This window comes from Carya illinoinensis, chromosome 3 (genome assembly GCF_018687715.1).
Source record: "Carya illinoinensis cultivar Pawnee chromosome 3, C.illinoinensisPawnee_v1, whole genome shotgun sequence".
Taxonomy (NCBI): Eukaryota; Viridiplantae; Streptophyta; class Magnoliopsida; order Fagales; family Juglandaceae; genus Carya; species Carya illinoinensis.
The window spans coordinates 77811-94215 of record NC_056754.1 but is presented as its reverse complement, the minus strand read 5'-3'; the positions used below and the strand labels follow the sequence as shown (position 1 = coordinate 94215).

At 34.4% G+C, this 16405-nt stretch overlaps 1 protein-coding gene across 1 annotated transcript in view; it reads right to left on the bottom strand.

The window, feature by feature from the left end:
- Positions 1 to 9838: 9838 nt before the first annotated feature.
- Positions 9839 to 16405, bottom strand: part of LOC122302205 (ATP-dependent DNA helicase At3g02060, chloroplastic) — a 30498-nt gene continuing 23931 nt past the window's right edge. Inside the window, exons 8-14 of the mRNA XM_043113341.1 lie at positions 13763 to 13924; positions 13008 to 13094; positions 12533 to 12706; positions 12179 to 12223; positions 11003 to 11359; positions 10283 to 10553; positions 9839 to 10184 (exon numbers count right to left, since the gene is read on the bottom strand). Of these exons, the coding sequence (XP_042969275.1) occupies positions 10452 to 10553; positions 11003 to 11359; positions 12179 to 12223; positions 12533 to 12706; positions 13008 to 13094; positions 13763 to 13924 (927 nt within the window). The 3' untranslated portion in view covers positions 9839 to 10184; positions 10283 to 10451. The remainder of the gene's footprint in view (positions 10185 to 10282; positions 10554 to 11002; positions 11360 to 12178; positions 12224 to 12532; positions 12707 to 13007; positions 13095 to 13762; positions 13925 to 16405) is intronic.

Here is a 16405-nt window from a genome sequence, read left to right as displayed (position 1 = left end):
CTTGACAAGATACAAACAAAGGCCGAAAGGAGCAGTCACGCATGGAAGAAAAGGGCAAATTCGGATTTTTGCTACGGGATGATGGGATCTTCATGCAGCAAAGACACTCACACACGTTGGAAACTCACACATGCTACAAGCAGCAGAGCATCATTCGGACAGCACTAATACTCACACAGCACTTGCAGAAAAATCACATGTGCAGCAGCTACTACACCAAGCAGCAGAAAGCATTCGGACAGCACTCACACATGCATGCACACATGTACACATCAGTAAGCAAACATGCAACAAACCAGCACATGCAGATCACTCGGGTAGCACGTTACAGCAACTCACAGCCAGCCAATTACACCAAGCAGCAAAAAGCATTCGGATAGCACTCATGCACAATGCACATGCAGACATGCAGCGGACAGCACTCATTCAAAATTCACACATGCATGACAACAGAACACTCATTCGGACCACAGCACACTCACACATGCAGAAAACGTGACAGCAACTCACACATGCTGGAGCATATCACGTTGAGCAGCAGAATCATTCTTCCTTCTTTTTCGAATGACTGAACGTGCAGCAGCAGATGGAAGACAGTTGGACCGAAAGCAGCAGCAGGAGATCACATGGGATCGGGCTGGCTTTTGACTCTTTACTTTTCAAACTTGTTTTTTTTTTTTTGTTTTCGGCTGGCACATTATATTCTCCTTTTCACGTAGCAGACGGACTGAATTGTTATAGGGGAGAGTTTTTTTTTGCTTTGAATTTTTTTACGTTTCTTGCTGTTGTTTTCCATACCTGAACTAGGTGGTTTGAATTTATTTTCTTTTTAGTTGGTGGTTTAGACGCAAGACATATTTTCTTTCATTTTTCTGCTTTTTTTTTTTTTCTCGGCGTTTGCAGAACAAGAGTTCTTCTTCCTTTTTTTTTTTTTACGTTTTCTGTTTAGTTGAATCGGATTCATTTGACTTGTTCCTAGTGCAGACCAGTTGTTCATTCTTGCTTTTACGGACAGTTATTTCTCTGTTTTGAACTATGAATGTTAGGGACAGAAGCTTTTGGTTTTCCTTTCACCTTACTTTTCCATTTAGATCAACCGTAGAGTGAGCTTTGAGTTTATTTTCTTTTCACTTTGTCTCTTTCATTCGGTGCAGTAGCTTAGTTTGGATTTTCTTCTTCCTTTCATTCTCATTTGGCTACAGCAGAATTTTATTTTCCTTACTTTTTCGTTGAGACGCTAGGCAGTTTTGAGAGTTTTATTTCTCTCTTTTCTTTTCAGTTTCATACAGCTGCAGCAGAGTTTTAATTCTTTCTTTCAGCGTTTTAGTTTATTTGTTCGGTGGTCTTAGTTTATTTCCGGTTGGTTGGACAGCATTGTTGATTGCTTTTTATTTTATTTCTCTTAAGACCTTTCTTTTAAGTTCTATTCGGCTGTTTCTTCATTTCTCTTCTGGTTTGTTCTTCATTTTATTTTCTCAATTTATATTTCAGTTTTCATTTTAGTGTTTGTTTTCCGACGGGCAGTGGCAGCATCTCTAGGATTTATCTCATTCGGACATTTTTTTTATTATTTTGTCATGACTCAACTTAAATTTATTTTTAGTACTAGAAACATCATGTGTAGCTAATTTCAGAAACTTGGGTTGTGGGATGAGATTTAATTTATTTCAGGTTCTAGTTTAATGCAATATTTTGTTGATAATTGTTGATTTCACTATGTTACTAGTTGGATTTAAATTGAAAATAGATTGCGGCTCTTGCTCTTATTTTGTTGTTGACGTAAGGCACAACAAAAGCTTGAAAATTATCAAGGCCTCACCAAGTTGATTGTTAATGTATATTTGGCTAGTAAAGTAGAGAATCCCTTAGAAAAAAAATATTGCAAAGTTTGAGCATAAATTTTTATCTTCCGATTAGCAATGCCTTGATTGGATTGTTAATTGAGGAAATTATCTAGAATCCGAAATAAAGAGAGTCTCAAACCCAACCCAAGTGTTTGTTAATTTGCCTTTTTGATTAGAAACTCTAATTCAAACTTCGATTATTTTTGCATTGCATTTTCATTTTATTTTCATCTCTCATACTTGATTCATTTGTTACTCACTAATCTTTTATACGCTTTGATAACCCATTGTCCCTGTGGAATACGATCCTGGACTTATCATTGATACAACTTGACACTTCTACACTTGGAAGCACATTCGAAACCGAGTCAGTCTCCCAACTAGGTATTATTTTGGGATTGTTACCATCACTTATGGAGAATACTTCGTAGGTGTATAGCTCATATGGAGAATAAAATGGAGCCAACAAACACGAAATGCTTTAAGATTAAACTTATGCTTTCTAAACAAGTGATGAAATTATCTCCTTGTAAGAAAGTTAGTAATTATGATCTTGCCATTATGCATCAATTAGCCATTACCTTCTTAGGTATCAAAATCCCAAGAGTTTTGGTTTTGCGACAGAGACGGCTCAATACAACTTGAGGTCTGAGGCAAAAAATAAAGTTAGTCATTCGTAACTATAATACAATAAAATATAAATTATCATCTGGAATATTTTCAAAATTTTCAATAAAATGAGATTTTATTTAAAACCTTTAAATAATTCTTTTTGAATTTATATTTAATACAACAATTTAAAATGAGGTCGCATTGCAAATTTTGTACCTCAATTTAGCAAGATCTTAAAAAAATATTTAAAATATAAATAATTCATTGTATTAAATATTAAATTTAGTATTATGGAATCTTGCACACATTGAAACATATAAAAGTTATTTAAAATTTTATTTAATGATATGGTTTTATTTTTTTTCAAAAAAGAAAAAAAAAACACCACATTTTTAATTTTGAGGTCTTAGATAGGGTGGATACCTTAGGCAATTGCCTAAATGGCCTTACTATTGAGCCAGCCCTATTTTGCGATGGACTCCCCCAACCTCAGGTTTTGCCAAGTTGAATATGAATGGGTGTAGCCTGGGCAACTCACATGATTGTGGTGGGGCAAGGTAATTAGAGGAGCAGATTTGCTTGTAGGTTTTTCAATCTGCTATGGATAGGAACAAACACAATGGCTAAGGTACATGCTCTACTAGATGGTCTCAAAGTTTGCATAAAGTGGAACCTAAACAGAGTTGAGGTTGAGACCAATTCATAGCTTCTTGTAAATTGGTGGAATGGATATTGTCTAATTAACTGGGATGTAAGGGAGAATTGGGAGAGAATCGTATTCATATCAAGAGATTTGGTTAAACATATCTTCAAAAAAAATTAAACAAGCTCCATATGTATTGGCTAAACAGGGTGGAAAAGGAACTACAAGAGAGTTCTTCTCAACCACAAAATACATTATAGGGATTCTTAGGATTGATAGAGCTGGACTGCCTGTGCTACGGTGTAAATAATAGGGCTGATTTTGGTTTTGTATATTCTAGGTGTTGGTCTGTTTATCATGATATTCCTATGAGTTTATCAATAAATTTGGGGATTTTTCTTCTTTCTTAAAAATATAAAAGCAAATTCAGACAATAAGAGAAGAAATCAGACCTATATATCTTGTTTGAATGCGAGTTTGTGGGGGGCTTTCGCTATTTGGGAAATACTGATGTAGTAGATGATCAGACAATAAGAGAAGAAATCAAACCTAAATATCATGTGATGCTGTAGACGATCATGGATCATATTGTAAAGGCAAAAATTGGCTAGGATTAGATGACTAAATGATAAAGTTTATCTTATCATTATTTGAATAAATGATAAGGTTTATCTTATCATTATTTGATTAAATTTGGATAAATGTAAAATAAGTATTGATTTGTATCTAAACAATATTGAGTCTATCTAGAAGTCTTAGGTGTTGTTTAGATAAGTCTTTGAGGTTAAAATTGAGTTCTGGAAGATTGGTATTTATCAAGAAGAAAGCTGAACAGAGTTTAGTCAATAACAGAAGATGTTATCGCGAAATGTTAGCAGTCCGTCTGAACACGTTTTCACATCTGTTGCTAACCGTCAGCAGAGTCCTGCAACTAGAACTCTTTCCAGACTTTCTATTTAAAGGGAGTCGGTTTTATATCTTTTCAAGGACTTTGAGCCACAAATTTCAGAGAGGATATTCTGAGCATTTTTGAGAGAAAATTCACTTGAGAATTTTCATAGGATTTTTCATATCTTCTTGAGTGTGATCATGCTTTGAGTGTGAAGAAACATCGATTGGATTTCAGCCTCAGGAGTTCCAGAAGGGAAGTCAACATTTGAAGATCGCCAGAGGTTCTGGCTGCTACTGCGGTAGAAGACAAACGGGTCGTTTGTCTAGACAAGTAAGAGAGTCGAATTGTAAAGGTTTTGTAATTGATTATTGCTTGTAATTATTCTTCAAATAATAAGATTGACTTTCCTGAGTTTAACTGCCCCGTAAGGTTTTACATTTAAAGAGTTCTTTAAAGGGTTTCCCTTCATAACCAATCGTTGTGTCTTGCAAGTTTGATTATTTATTTTAAAATATTTGATTCGTTTCATAATCTTGATAATTGAGATAAAACTTATTTGTTCAAGAAAATTGGTAGACAATTTCGTGGTTTTACAGGGGTACGTTGGGAATTTCAATGGGCATCAGAGCGTGGTTCACTCATTCGAGTGTGATCCGTGCCCTTGTAGATCATGTCGACGTCATTATACATTCCACCATACTTCGATGGGGAAAACTATGCTTATTGGAAAGTTCGTATGAGGGCTTTTCTCAAGCCTTTGGATAAACGTGTATGGCATTTGGTTGAATGAGGATGGACTAAACCCGAGACATCTATAGATGCTTGGACAAAAGATGAAATTAGCAATTCCAATTTGAATAGTAAAGGACTTAAAGCTATTTTCATGGCGGTATCCTCTGAAGAATTTAAAAGAATCTCCATGTGTGAGATTGCTAAAAAAGTTTGGGATATTTTGGAGGTTACACATGAAGGCACAAGAATAGTAAAAAATTCGAAATTGCAAATGCTAACCTTAAAATTTGAAAAGATTAAAATGTTGGAAGACGAAAATTTTAATGATTTTTATGCTAAACTGAATGATATTGTGAATTTTAAGTTTAATCTCAGTGAGAATGTGGAGGATTCAAGGATCGTGAGGAAGATTCTAAGGTCTTTACCTGAAAGATTACAACCCAAAGTTACCGCTATTGAAGAAAGTAAAGATCTTGATGCAATAAGGGTAGAAGAATTGGTAGATTCTTTACAAACGTATGAATCTTCGCTTCCTCAAGCAAGAAAAGGTAAGTCTATTGCCTTAAAAACTATAGAAGAAAATCAAGATGATTTTTCTGATGAAAAAAATCTTAACAATGAGGATATAGATCTCATAGTAAGAAAGTTTAGAAAATTCATATTTAATAAAAAATATAGTGGAAAGAAAAAAAAAAGTAGAGAATTTTCTATAAAGAAAAATTATTTTGAAAAATGGAATAAAGAAAAATCTGATAAAGTAAAGTGTCATGAATGTTCTGGTTATGGTCATATAAGAATTGAATGTCCAAATTTCAAGAAAAGTAAAGAAAAAGTATTGAATGTCACACTTAGTGATAGTTCAGAATTTGAAACTTCAAGTTGATCAATTGATTATGACAATACTTTTGTGGCTTTTTCTACTGTTGTTAATGATTTTTCTGATATTGAGCTAACAAAATCTGAAAGTGATGATGACAATAGTGATTTGGAGGTGGCTCTAGTTGTGGATGATCATGAGTTGAGTTTAGAAGAAGCTTACAATGATGTGTGTGAAGAATTGATCAAATTAAAGAAACTCAACAAGAAGCTGTACAAGAAATTCACTAATATGGAGAGTGAGAAAAATAACTTGTCTGAGACATTCAAAATTTCTGATATTGAAATAGCAAGATTAAGGGATCAAAAAATTATATTAGAAAAGGAATTGGAAAATGTTTAAGAAAAAACATCAACACAGAAACTAGAAAAAACAGCAACACAAAATCTAGTTGTGATCGCACGGGTTTGGGGTATATGACTTCCCAAGATATAGAACTTAAAGACTCATCATCCGCTGCCACCTCATCAAAAGATATCATTTTTGTTAAAGAAAGTCAAGATGAGGAAACTCCAAAGAAGGCCGTATCTACAACTCATGTTCCAAGAGCCTCACATGATATATCAATGACAAAAAAGCCCAACCAAGGTAAGTCCAAAGGTAAGTTTATTCCTACTTGTCATTATTGTGGTGTTATTGGTCATATAAGGCCAAATTGCTTTAACTTAAATAAAGTGAAGAAAAATGGATGTGAAAGAAATCCGAAAAGGAAAAGAAAATAGTCTAGAAAATAAAGTTTGTGATATGAATCAATAGATAAACTTTTTAAGTCTCAAACTTGGTGAACTAGTAGATTTTTGCTTTCAAAATAAAGAAAAGATTATACAAAGTGGTGTTGATGAAAAGAATATGCCAAACTTTAAAGTAAAATGGGTGGTTAAAAAAGATGCCATGTTACATTAATTGATATGACTATTTGCATGTTCTTGCATCTTTTATATTATTACATTAGCCTAGGACATGCATTTTATTTTTCTGTTTTGTTTTATGTTTCTGTTTTTCAGTTTTAAATAAGAAAAATATAATATAAAAAAATTCTGGTTTGGTTCAAAACTTTTCTTTAAGGAAAGTGTATGCTTGATATGTCAAAATTTGAGTATTTGTATTCTCACTTAATAAATTCCTAAACCTATGCATCTCTCTACTTTGTGCAATTCACTTTGTGCATACTAATCCTATGTATTATTTTGGCAAAGTTCATTTTTAATGCACAGTGAGAAATTTATATGTATGTTTTTTTATAATTAAAGTTCACATCATTTAATGAGATGTTCATCAAAGAGAGAGTTCATACCTTGAATTGACTAATACTAGTTGAACCTAATACATAAATAAAGAGCTCTCATCTTGCCAAATACAAAGAGTTGATCCATATAGAAAAAGTCGGTGTTAATTTATTGTGGAAAACGACAAACACCCTACACGGATCTACCACCTTAAAGTTCTTATAGAAAAAATCGTTGCTCTAATCATTATGGAAAAAGATAAGCAACAAACATGAACACAAAAAGGGGGTGTACAAACTAGTGTTTAGAGGAGATGCTCATGTATCTAGGTCCTACCATAAAGTTTGACTTTTAAGGTGAAGCAACAAACTCTTGTGAGCATCTATAAGAAGCAATCATTCATGAATAAATGTATAAAAAAAAAAAAGATATTGAAGAAAGGAGTTCATAAAAATGATATGTTATAAGTATACTCACTTACACACTCACATGAACTTTGACATTGATGATCTTATGAGAAGTGAACATCCATAGTAATTGTTGCAAATAAGAGGATGTACTCTATTGAATTTGTTTTGTGAGTTACACTATATTTGCATTAATATGCATCTAGGCATGTTACTTGCCCTTTTGTTTTTTTTTTTTTTAAATTCAATTTTTTTTTATTTCTTTCTAATCTCTATTTTTTTTATATAAAATAAATACAAAAATAAAAATATAAAGTTTTTTTGTTATTTTTTTTAGGTCAAGATGGTGTATTGTGTTTTTTTAAACAAAGTGTATAAGTTCCAGTGGGACTTTTTGGTCTAGCATGTGTACTGGAGAGTCAAGCCTTAAAGTCTTAAAACTCATCTCTTGCCTTTTTCATTTGCTCCCAGCTCCCGTAACTAAGTACTTCTCTACACCCATTTTCACGGTCTCTTGGCTCCTTCATGCAAGACCCATTTCATGGTGTCCATTTCATTTTCCTCTCTTCATTTTCCATCATCAAGGTAAGTATACTCGAATTCACTGATTTTTTTTTCTTGTTTCCAGTTTCATGTTCGGCATATGGATAGATGAAGTATGCGTGGATGGTTTTGATTTTAAGAAGCATTGGGCTGTTTTTTGAGCTGAGTTGCCCGTAAATGGGTTATTTTTTTGTTATATCTACTCTATGCATGTATTGAGGACGATTTTTGAGTAAGTTCTTGATCTTTGTCATTCGGTTTTCATGGTATGCTCACCAAGTGTTTGTTTTTTTGTCTCAACTAAGTTGTCTCAATCATTTGTTCATTGTTTAATATACATTCATGCTCATACATCATGTGCATTTAATCCATGAAAAATTGAGACACAAGGGAGTTGTTCATCATGTCTTTCTTAGTGTTTTCATCTTGGCACACATAAGTGATATTTATTCTATTTTGTGTCTTGTCAGATTAGTGACAAAAAGGGGGAGTATTGGAAGAGCACATTAGAATATTTTGATATTATGAAATTTAGGGGGAGTTTGAGTAAGTGGGAGTTTAATGAATTTGCTGAAAATATAAAAAGGGGAGCAACAAAATATTGAGGGGGAGAACTATATACTTTAGGGGGAGCAGCAGAATATGGAGGGGGAGAACTAAATATTGAACATGGTTATTGATGATGAATAGAACACTTTCTTTTTGTAGGTTTACATTACATCTAACATTTGATTATTATTGGGACTAGTTTCAAAGAATGTTCTATGTCATTTCTTATCATTACTGTATTAAGATATTTTTCACGAGATCTTGGTCTGCTGGTTGTTTTTTGTCTTAGGTACACACTACATTCATCAAGTTGGTTTTGTGACCGATTCACCAAAGGGAAGATTGTATATACAAGACATTCATCAAGTTGGTTTTGTCACCTATTCGCCAAAAGGGGAGATTGTAAAGGTAAAAATTGACTAGGATTATATGACTAAATGATAATGTTTATCTTATCATTATTTGATTAAATTTGGATAAATGATAATGTTTATCTTATCATTATTTGATTAAATTTGAATGAATGTAAAATAAGTATTGATTTGTATCTAAACAATATTGAGTCTATCTAGAAATCTTAGGTGTTGTTTAGATAAGTCTTTGAGATTAAAATTGAATTCTGGAAGATTGATATTTATCAAGAAGAAAGCTGAATAGAGTTTAGTCAATAATAGAAGATGTTATCGCGAAATGTTAGCAGTCCGTCGGAACACGTTTTCGCGTCTGTTGCTAACCGTCAGCAGAATCCTACTGCGACTAGAACTCTTTCCAGACTTTCTATTTAAAGGGATTCGATTTTGTATTTTTTCAAAGACTTTGAGCCACGAATTTCAGAGAGGATATTTTGAGCATTTTTTAGAGAAAATTCACTTGAAAATTTTCATGAGATTTTTCATATTTTCTTGAATGTAATCATGCTTTGAGTGTGAAGGAATATCGATTAAATTTCAGTCTCTAGAGTTCCAGAAGATAAGTCAACATTTAAAGATCGCTAGAAGTTCTAGCTGCTACTGCTGTAAAAGACAAACGGGTCATTTGTCTAGGCAAGTAAGAGAGTCGAATTGTAAAAATTTTGTAATTGATTATTGTTTATAATTATTCTTCAAATAATAAGATTGACTTTCTTGGATTTGGCTGCCCTGTAGAATTTTACCTTTAAAGAGTTCTTTAAAGGATTTTCCTTCGTAACCAATCGTTATGTCTTGCAAGTTTGATTATTTATTTTAAAGTATTTGATTCGTTTTATAATCTTGATAATTGAAATCTAACTTATTTATTCAAGAAAATTAATAGACAATTTCGTGATTTTACAGGGATACATTGAAAACTTCGCACATTAATCAACTACACTAGGAGTAAGTAGTAATGGCAAGCAGCTTTGTTGAACAGGTTTGAATGGGAAAACTGAGTCAGATTCGCCCACCCTTGGCAATTAGTGAGTCATGCTCTGCTAGAGCTGGAGTTTGCGCGTTGGCATTCCTCTTGAACTTCCCTTCGTTTATAATTGCTTTGGTTAGTACGTTCAAACATTAATATGACACACTTTATAGTTAATAGTTAATACAACCAATCCACACGGTCACATATATACCGAAGACTACAAATAGGAATAACAAACCCTCCGCCCTTAACATCTATATATACCTTATTATTCCTTCCCAGTTACAAGAGCACTTTTTGAGGCTTCAGAATACATTGTCCCCACATCTGAGGTTGTACGTAACAAGAAGTCCCTCCCCCCCCCCCCCCCCCCCCAAAAAAAAAAAAAAAAAACAAATACCTTCTTTTCACACAGCAGCTGCTCCTCCCCACCAGCGTGTCTCCAATGGTTGCATCCCCCACATTTTCAGAAATGCATCCTGCAAAATTGAGTTGAGCCAGAGTCGCAAAGCATTAAGTTAGTAAGAGATACTGAACAGTCTGCCAACTTAGTTCCATATAACAGAAAAAGAATCACCGTTGACATAACATTTGCTTAGTTCCCATCTAACCACAGCTGAACGAGCATGTTCATAAAATCAGTTGCATTAGTTGGGTTCTGACTTTAACATTTTCATGTGATTCATGCTAGCAATGCTCAGTCACGATCCAGAAGAATCAGAGATGGATAGATTGTGTTTTGTTGGCTAGTATTTTATTAGGGCTGGTAGCGAAGCATGAAGTTCAGCCAAGCATTGGAAGATCCAATTCAGGAGCTGTTCTCTTGGTAGCTCTAAAAGAAGTTCTGCCTGCAAAAAGTAAGTGAAAAAACAAAATAGATTGTAAAACTAAACCGTCAAAGCCAAAGAACACTTCAGGTAACAGTTGAGCAATGGTAGAGAACCACAACAACATAGATGTCCTGTGTATCGACTTCATACATGTCAAACTAATACCAGTTACTGACAACATGAAGAGTAAGGAGCCTCCATCAAATACATTGTAAGCGTACAGAAAAGTGGCCTGTTGACAATTAGTAATTTGATACCTACAAAGCATTTTCTTGCATCAAATCCTTCCTCTAACCATGCAATTGAATAAAACCTATCAGCATAGATTAGAGGGGTAGGAAATGACTAATGTGGGTTTCCAACCAGGATCCTGCACTTGTGTATCATAGATAGAATGACAATTGAAAAGAAGTGAAACTGGATGCCCCAACAAAACGCCAAAAGCCAAAGGAAGCAAAATAAGTTACCTTAATTTGATCTCCCACAAGATCCAAAGAATTTCGATGAACATCAGAAACCATTGAATCCATTATAAGCTTGAAAACCTTCTTAGTCATGTTTGTTTTCATGCCAACCATCTTTCCTGAAGAAAATATTTTAGTTATTCCTAGATCCGCAGCCATTCTCCTCACATAAAGCTTCTTCAATAGAATCTCCATGGAGTATGGCTCTTTTCCATATTGGCGGCGCAGATTCTCTGTAAATTGCATCAAACTCCAGATGTCTCTCTCAGCAGCTTTCTCAGCTTCATTAATTATTTCCATAGGATTCTCCAGATTATTTATGTACTCTGAAGGGAGGTGAGGGTTTATATTTATATCCATCTAGCGTGCAAAAATAAGACCGAAGCGGTATTAGTAGACAAAGTTCAAACAAAGTTCTCTAATATGCATATAGTCCTATCAAAGGCTACTACAAGATAAAATTTTGCATGAGCATCCAAACTAGAAATTAAGCTTGAGGAAACCTAAAATATGCTCTTCTATCTTGCAGAGAGATCTGGGCCTTCTCTAAATAGAAAAACAGATACCAAGACAACCCTGATTTCACTTCGGTAAATCAAGACCAACCAAAATGGACCACAACATGCACTGGGTCTTGGTATGCTATTCCGGCCACCCAGTGCTTATCACCAAAAAAAAAAAAAAAAAAAAAAAAAAAAAAAAAAAAAAAAAAGACCAACCGAGATGGACATCTTTGGAAGTTGGAAAGAAGACATTATATAACAGTGACTTCACATGCAAATTATGATACAATTTAAAAAATAAAAAAATAAAAAATAAAAAATAAAAAATAAAAAATAAAGGAAAAGAAAAAAATCCAATTAAAGAAAGTCGTAGCCACCCCCAGGTAAGCTTGGGACAGTTTCTTTTAAACATGAGACCAATTTAACGGTTTCTTTCAGACAAAGACATTTAACCAAGACTAATGCTCGTCTTGTTTCAGGACATCTCGAAGTTATTGGCATCTAAGATTCTAAACCGTTGGAGGCTGTTCAACAAAACTTCCTTGAAGAGCCATTCAGATATGTAAGTGCCTGTTTTAATCTAAATCAGGAAACCAACTACATCAGAATGGATCTCTGAAAAATCTTTGTTATCACGTTAAATACAAAAACTTCCTGAGTTGAGAACACCCAATACCTGTACAGACTGGTAAGGAACTGAAATTACACGATGCTCTTCAACCTGGGAATCACCAGATATAATATATGTTGTAATTAGAGGCACAGCAAGTGAAGCAAGTATACTAGATACTCAGAAAGCCTAGTCAATACAAACTAGCGGGGTTGTCTGGTCATTAACAAAGTGGCAAAGCATTCATATATCCCTTGTTAAGACATTTAGATTAACGACGCACAGTGGAGATGGAAAAACAAAAAAAGGACACCAAAGTGGAAGCAGAAGCTATTAATTATTCACACAGCACGTTAAACCAAATGCTTCTTCTCACAAAAATCAAGTGTAGGTGGAAATGGATAATGAACTAGAATGTACCTTGGACAAGCTCTCAAAGAGCATCTCAAAGAAGAGATCAATTCCTACATTTCCAACATCACCTGTCTGCTGCTCCCCAAAGATTGTACCAAAACCTCTAATACCCATGTCTCTCTCTGCCAGTTGAAATCCTTGGCCAAGTTCACGGCATTCTTCTAGAGCTACAAGTCTCTCCTAGCACAACCAACAATGAACCATTAAGTAACTACAATTAAGGCAACGCCCTAAAATAAGAGCTAGTTAATGCACCTAGAAGATGGAGAAAATTATTAAAAAGAATAAGTTGAGGTAATGGAAACTTTTTTTTTTTGGGACCAGCGATGGGGGGGAAGTGAAGTAGACAAAACATACTTACTACGTCCAACTATCCATAGTTGGGTTGTATCCCTTTGCAGTTTTAATAAAATTGACTGGTCAAAAAACTATCCAAAGTGCACATACAAGTAAAAAGTAGAGACTCGTAACAAAAACTTACCAATGCTTGATCAGACAGTAGTGACTTATCTGGGTAAAACAAGTATGCATGCGCTTCCTTATCCGTTCGCCCTACCCTTCCACGTAACTATATTAAAAGATATAAAATGATAAAAAAAATATGCAATTCAGTCCCGTCTCCAGGGAGAATATAAATCAACTTAAAAGTTCGTAATACACCTATGCTCCTGTTAAATATAGATGATTTGTACCATGGGAGAAGAAGTGCCAAGAAACTAAAAATCATGGTTATTCGCCCGTTAAGAACAGATATATGGAAAATGGTAAAGCTAATCCCATTTTATAACTTAAATACAATTTGATATTAAAATATATATTTTTTTTCATTTGTCTTTTGTTGCAGTAGCTGACAGTATATTTGCTTAGGTGAAAAAATTAGTTTTTTAATGTTAAGCAGTGATAGATTTGTGAAATAGTAGTTATTGTATCATTGTCCCAGAATATATACATATATATATAGGTATGCATATACAAATTAATATATTGGTCCTGAAATTAGATGTATTTCCCTTTTAGCCAGTATTTTTTGGCACTCGGAAACTCTCATGCCTATCTCATCCTGTCTCATATTTTGAATCATTGACGAATATAACTAATTAAATCTCTGAGCTCATAGCTCCTCTGAACATATATTTTATACTATGGACGAATATTTGTGACATTGAGATATTCTCACTTAATATTCACAAATCGAGAACCGTACATAACATAAGAGGAAAACAGAAGGAACAGAACCTGGTACAATTGTGCTAGGCCAAATTGTTGAACATCCTGAATTATGATGGTGTTTGCATTTTGAATATCGAGCCCACTTTCCACAATATTTGTGCATATAAGGATCTTTATTTCACCTTGAGCAAATCTCTCCATGGTTTCCTCAAGCTGCTTTGAATATTGCTGCAGTAACAAGCAGAAGGTAAAACACATGAACAGCAAAAAGTAAGAAATAGCCACAATGGCAAACTTGACAAGATTAGTTGAAAAACACATACAGTCAACCTTGCACTCTCCCCAAATATATAAATTTTCAGTGCTGTAATCATATTATGGAGTTGGTGGACAGCCACCATTATCACCATTATCACCATCATCATCATCATCATACTATTATCATTATCATTATCATTATCATTATTATTATTATTATTATTATTATTATTTCTGAGGAAGGATCATTATAGGAGAAACTTTGACAAGTTTAACAATTAACAAACAAATTATACAACAAATCAAAGTCATAAGGGCATGCCCATCAAATGTTAGGTTAAAAATAATAAACTAAAAAGTACAGAATAATCAGTAAGTTCCAAGATTGGTTGCCACTCTTCATTTACGTAAAACAAGTATTTTTCAAGTTGCATTTTATATCCAAAGGCTATTAAACTAGCTAGCTGTTTTCAGAAAATTACAACTATCTCCACAAGAAAGTCATACAAAGTCGGCAAGCTTCAACCCTCAGCTGCCATATCTGCACTTTAATATTAAGTTTGGAAGCAACCTTTAAAGAGAAACCCAAGTAGTGTGTGATACCTCATACTGACTGATACGGGGTAGGTGCTGTATGAGATCTCACATTGCATAAGAATGAGAAGTTTTTGTTCTTTATGATGGGTCCAATAGGACTCCAATTGTATCATTGACTAGTTCTTTTGAAGTATAGGCTCAAATGTAGCTTGGGCCTCCCTTGGGACATTACAATTTGGTATCAGAGCCAGGTTGAGAGATTCTACAGACTTTTTGGAAAGAAAAGCAGTATTTTTGCAAAATAAAATAAAATAAATTAAAACTAAAAACTGTTTTTGTGCAAAATAAAAAACCTTTTTTTCTTTCTTTGCAAGGAACTTTGGAGTCATCAAATTGAGCAAGAAGTCACTTAGGAGAGTGAGACGATATGAGGAATAAATATGCCTACCTATATGAATAAGGTACGTTTCATCTCAAGGATGAGATATCTTTTAGGAGGGGAGGTTTGTAACATACAGATCTTAAGAAAAACCATAAAAATATTTTTGTGCTATTTATTACTAATTCCATTTTATTAATAAAATCTCTTAATATTTTATTTTATGTTAAGGAAGTTGCATTCAAATTTCTTTAATTTAAAATTAATTCTATCAAATCCCCTAATCTGATAAAAAGGATCACCACGGTTAATTTAAAGATTTTACATATTGTTGTGATTTACTCAATTCCCACTTTTAAATCATTGTGATTTTTGTTCCTATGTTCCAGTCCACTTATCGAGGCTTCAATAAACTAAACCATTGGGAGTTGGTTTCATCTTTAAACTCCAAATCCTTGTTCTTTTTCTTTTTCTTTTTTTTTTCTTTTTTTAAATTTATTTTTTATTTTTTATTATGTTGGGGAACCTCTCCAAGGCAGGGCCTTTTGGACCCACCCTTGTAGAGTAAACCCCGGGCCCGCGCACCGCACCCTAGAAAGTTTTCCTACACGGAACTAGTTAAATTGTTGGCTTCTCACCCGGGGGTATGGCTCCAAAGAATTGTTTAACTCCTTGCAATTTTAAACACTATTTCCGTCTTTATCTCCCTCTCCTTCTCTCTCTTCTCGGTTTAAACCACAACCGGGTCTTCAACGATTACTAACCGTTAGGAATCAGTTGAAAATAAATAGGGGGACACGAGATATCCTCTCCCGTACAAGCAAGGTGCTTATCGTCGCTGACGCCAAACGTGAGGCCTTACCCTTTATGTCCAATTCTCTCTCTCTCTCTCTCTCTCTCTCTCTCTCTCTCTCTCTCTCTCTCTCTCTCTCTCTATATATATATATATATATTGTTGTCTAACTGCAGCACATCCCCATTAGCAGAGACACTTGCTAAATGCAAACCACCTTGAACAGCCACTAAGGAAGCCGAGACCTTCAGTCACTCCAATTCAACAACCATCACACCTGAAATCACCAATAGACACTACAGAAGGTCCCAATCGGTAAGTCCCTTCCTCACTCCACGACAATCGTCAACCTTCATTCTCCTTCATTTTCTCTCACTAAATGTACTAGTTAATTTTCATGTTTTGGGTGTGCTCCACTGCCGACTACCACGAGTTGGAGATCAATTACCACCGTCAAACCTCAACTCAACTACTCCGATCCATCACACAACCTCTTGGCAGAGACTCGTCAAACCACCTCCCGACTCTTAATCTTTAGTGCGCTCGCCAGGTGGCAAGCACTGTTACTGATCCATGTGCTCGCTTGGGTTGGTGAGCATTGTTATCTTTCGCACACTGTAAAAATGCTCGCAAGCCTTTAGTGCAGGGCAAGCTTGATTGCTCGCCTGTGAGAGTGGTTAGTGCAGTGAGCAAAGTGCTTTAAGAAAATAATTTAAATTTTGTTGTGATTAAAATAATTAAT